Source organism: Brassica oleracea, chromosome C3 (assembly GCF_000695525.1).
Source record: "Brassica oleracea var. oleracea cultivar TO1000 chromosome C3, BOL, whole genome shotgun sequence".
Classification (NCBI taxonomy): Eukaryota; Viridiplantae; Streptophyta; class Magnoliopsida; order Brassicales; family Brassicaceae; genus Brassica; species Brassica oleracea.
In genome coordinates, this window is record NC_027750.1 from 46,121,496 (window position 1) to 46,126,320 (window position 4,825).

Here is a 4,825-nt window from a genome sequence, read left to right on the forward strand (position 1 = left end):
CTGAGAATCAAGCTTAAGCGGAGATAAGGCCAAATCATCTTCAGGGATTTCGCCAGGGTTGAGCTTCGAAGCTTCCTGCTCAAACTGCTTCTCTTGAGCGTCGAACATATCGATGGTCTCCTGAGGAATGTCACGACCACAAGTTTTCAAAGCTTCAAGGTATTTCTTGGTTCCGAATGCCTGACTCTGCAGCAGCCGCATCGTGTCGAACGGCTCACGACTAGCCCACCAATCGCGCAGGTTCCTGAAGTGCTTATTGCACTTCGCGACCATCTCAGTTTCAACCCTCACCCTCTCCTTTGTGACCTCGCAGACACGCGAATCCCTGAGTCGGTCCAACTCCCTCTTGTGCTCTACGGCCTTAACTCCCATCTCTTCCATGAGATTGGCCTTTCACAGCTCCATAGCTTCGATAGTAGAACAAGCGATGGAAAGCTCAGCCTCAACTGCGTCAGCCCGCTCTTTTTGAGCCTTTCTTCGAGCAATCGCTCGCTCTCTCTTGTCAGCCATCTTCTCGTACTCCTCTTGCCATTCCGCCCTCTTTCGGCGGTAGAATCTACCTTTGGCCGCTACCTTCCTCTTCAAACTCTCCGACTCCGCGAGCGATTCCTTTAGTGCCGTATCGTATTTCTCGACCAAGAAGTTCGTGACTCCGTCGCACTATGGAACACAGAAGCAAAACGGTTAAAGCTCAAAGAAAAAAAGGGATGCACGCAAAAATAAAAAGAACCTTACCAATAGTTTAGTAAGAGTAGAATCAATGTACTCGTCCTTGAAGACCAAGTCCGCAACGGACGAGAGAGGATTCAGTCCACATTTGATCTGACTGACAAGTTCCGCGCACTTGTTTGGAGCGTAGATGAGGGGAGTCAGTCCGTCATACTCGAACGAGACGCGGTCCGGGAACTCGACCCTTGGAGTCTTTCTTATGACCGGAGCACCGCCAGCCGACGTACCGGGAGCCGACGGAGTGGAAGCCCCAGCGACATTTGCAGCGGCGACAGAAGAAGCTTGACGACGAACCGCTCCTCGCTCACCTCGCCTTCTTCGTTTTCTTCTTCAGCTGAAGCGAAGCTTCAGGGGAGGCATCTTCAGGATCATCCTCTAAGGCCAAATTAGGAATCGGCTCGTCAGTTGATCTGTCCCGAACCACGGGATCAGCAGTCTCGATCTCTCGAGCCTCGACACTTCCCCCGGCGAGAGATTGTTGATCGCTCGACTGCTTCTTCTTCCTTTTCTTTTTTGACGGCTCAACCGTCTCATCAGGAATCGTATCATCAGGGACCGTCTCACGGTCCTCACGAACAGAAGGATCATCGCGAGATCTCTTATGACCCTTCCTTTTCTTGGGAACAGAGGAAGTGGCATCGGGAGAAGGAGCCCGAAGATGGAGAGTCGTATCGCTCGTCTTGGCGATCCCCGTTTCGTTAGGAGGGTCGGACGTTCTGACTCTCGGGAGGCCTAGCTGGGAAGCCATCATGGCGCTTAGATCTGGGAGCCCTCTCATTATCCTTGCCTCGGCGATCTTCTTATGCTCTTCTCTGGTGAACAACGAGATTCATCGCTTAACGGTATTCGCTGCAGGAAGATAACTTGAATTCCAATCTCCTGCAAAAAATTAGAAACATAAGTCTCGCGATGAAAAGGGAAGACGAAGATTTATGGGAACCCGAAACGAGAAACGGACTTACTTCTGAAAATCTGGTCGACGCACCGACAAATCCTTTCCCAAGAGATATTTCCCCAACGCTCTTGATCGAGTCTCGCTACTGCACGCGCACTCGAAAAAAAAATCCTCTGGATACTCGCGCGAAGTTGGATGGTCGGCTGCACACAAAAAACAAAAAGTGATCAGTACCCAAGGCATCGACGTGGGTTAATAGAAGTGTTCTACCGTGCAAAGTGTTCCATAACACTCGATAATAATCTTCGTCTGGAGGGTCTTCGAAGGCAGAGTCGTCAGACTCGACGTAAAAATAAGACCTCTTCCAATCCAGCATCTTGCTAGGATGTCCCCCGATCACGTTGTAGTTCGGCCGCATCTTAATCGACAGGAGGCCTTCATCTAACGGGTTTATAGACGTCAGCTCCTCGAAAGCCCGAACACTGAGAGTGACATCGATCTCAGCAGCCATGACCATCAGGGCGACAGTAGTGCGCCACGAGCCATTCAGAAACTGACTTATCACCGCACCTCGGTGCCTCACATACAACGTAACTAACTGAGGAATCGGAAACCAGAGCTTTGTGTCGTCTTGAAAATAAGACTCATAAACACACTGGAACCCGACAGGCGGCAACCAAGGTCTTTGACTTTCCGAAGGAATTAGGGAAGTCACCCCGACTCCTCGACGCTCCCTCAGAAGCCTCTTTACGCTTCCAGGAGTCGAGCGCGTCTTGAGAACGTTCTCCCAAGATTGACCGCTTACTTTCGGCGAGCGCAGAAGCTCGGGTGCCAAAGCAGGAAGCTCCTCGAAGATTCCCCCAGGATAATGGCCCGTCAGCACGTAGTTAATGGGAGGAACTACCTCTCCCGCGCCGCCCCGACCATCTCTCGTGCAAACCTGCGCTTCAGTCGGAGCCCCTCTAACTTCTTCTCGGTGAAGGTGCGCCGACTCGGAAACCAATAGTCTCTGGGGAACGTCCAAGCTTCTGGCATCCATCATCGCCTCGCGATGAACCGACTCAAACTCCTCGAGCGGATCACCGCTCGTATCTCTCGCGGGACTTGATGAGGTCACGGCCGCCTTCCCTTTCTGCTTACGAGATAATCTCCCACCAGACGACATAATGCTATATATAGTACAACAACAACCTAGAGAGAGAAGTGGAGAGGAAAAGAGAGAAAGTACCTGAACACGCGAAGAAGAATAGAGGAAGTGAGAAGTAAACAGGTATTTATAGGGAGAGGTTCAGGGCATTCCCCAAGGCGTCATCATAGGCCTACGTGGGCCTATTTGGGCCTCAAAGGAACACTTAGTTGCCCACGAAACCGACGCGTCGCTTCGACTTCCCGCTTTAATCCGGTCCGACCCAGATCGAACCAGCGGTCGAGGTCAAAATCGGTTTAGCCAAAAGAAAACCGGTTTAACCTGAAACTTAAGAAGCCGAGGTAACGTCCCGTAAAATACCAATCGAGCTTCACGTCTTCACGACGAGCCGTCTATCCGTCCAAACCATTACCTTCCAAATTCATCGAGCTCGACAGAACGTCTCCCACCGATGAACTGGGGGGACTTACTGTAGGGGCTGGATTCGACCATCCATCAAGGCCCGAAGAATAGACGGTCCGGCCCGGCCCGTATAAGGCACAGTAACGTGAGAGTGCTTTTGGTCGATCGCACGTCGACTAAACGCATCCGGTTCGGCGGCTCCTCGAAGCAACGTGGACTTCTCGGCCCAACGAGCTAAAAGCCCACAAAGACGATGCGAGCTAGGTCACGGAAGAGCATTAGGTCAGCTATATAAGGAGAGGAGGGTGCGACGTAAAGAGGATCCGAAATCATTCACACATACTTAGCGGGTAGATTAGGGTTTTACCTTTATTATTTTGCCGTGTTGTATCTTTCCGGTAAAGCTCTTCGAGCTCCGGCACCCTTTCCTTTACGCATTTTCTTTCTTTGTAACCGACGAAACGCTTTTCCGACCATCAATAGGACGTCTTTGCTTAACCCACATTTAAAACCGAACGTTCTCTCGTTTAGTACCGTTTCCCGATCAAACAATGATGCTCTTAAACCCCAACACAGAGACTTCTTTCTGCTTTTTTTAGCAAGACTTCTTTCTGCTTTTATTAGAATTTCATTTCTTTCTTTTCCGGTAAACCAAGCAGAATAATGTTAATCCCTTTTCTGGAAAATCAACAGATAATGGCCCAAGAAAAGGTGCAGCTTCCTTGAAGTTGATCTGTTTCTGTGCAGAAAAGCCTTGTTTATTTTTATCTATCTACTGTTCAGTACAGGACATTGTTCTTACTGTGTCGTAAGATTTATCAACTTTATCACTAATGACACTAAAGATGTTGGAGCAAGATTTCTCACATTAATTCAGCTTACTAAAGGTCCAATAATAACGAACCGAATTGACAACTTTTATATGTTCCATGGGCGAAACCAACAATTCTGTCCAAAGGGAGGTAGTGAGCTCAAACTAAGTGGATACCAACCAATACACAGTCATCTTACGGTTAAGTAGTTACTCAACAATATAATATACAAGAAAATACCATTATTTTACATACGATTTCTGACTTGTTCACTTGATACATAGAATACTCCACTCCCTTCGAGCTGTATATCTTCGGCTTTATTCTTTTGTATTTACCATATTAATTGTCAATAATAAAATCCAATTCGAGCAAACTATCTTAGAGATCTACTAAAAAAAATTCTTTCCCACTATTTCCTAAACCTTGCTCTATTTTTATCAAAATTTTGATTACGTGTTTTACCTTCCATTATTTGGCGCTGTCTATGGAGAGACGATAAAAAAAAGTCTCTAACTTAAAAGCTTAATCAAAGATCAGCCATATCGAAATGGATCAAAGAACCAAGAAATTCACCAAGAACAACACACTGATTCACCATACCGCTCCAACTTTCCCAGACGCATCTCAATCCCCGATGTAACAGCCCGATCCCCGGCGTCCGACCAGGGTTATCGAAGGGGCGTTATGGACACGTGTCTACTCATTTAGCCAACCCTACGTGTCCCGTTACTGGTCCCGAGAGACGAGCGCATAACCTTCTTTGAAATACCGTCACACCCACATCCATATACTTCTACTTACAGTCCTGCGCACAGGGAAAAATGGAAATGGAGGGGT

The 4,825-nt window shown here is 48.1% G+C and overlaps 1 protein-coding gene across 1 annotated transcript; it reads right to left on the bottom strand.

The window, feature by feature from the left end:
- Nucleotides 1–393: 393 nt before the first annotated feature.
- LOC106330744 (uncharacterized protein At3g60930, chloroplastic-like) lies at nucleotides 394–2,789 on the bottom strand. The gene is made up of 5 exons (XM_013769165.1): nucleotides 1,895–2,789; nucleotides 1,692–1,827; nucleotides 1,038–1,541; nucleotides 736–925; nucleotides 394–660 (listed from the first exon to the last, which is right to left on the bottom strand). Exons 1-5 carry the CDS (start codon nucleotides 2,787–2,789, stop codon nucleotides 394–396), a joined length of 1,992 nt encoding a protein of 663 aa, XP_013624619.1.
- Between the last annotated feature and the right edge of the window lie 2,036 nt (nucleotides 2,790–4,825).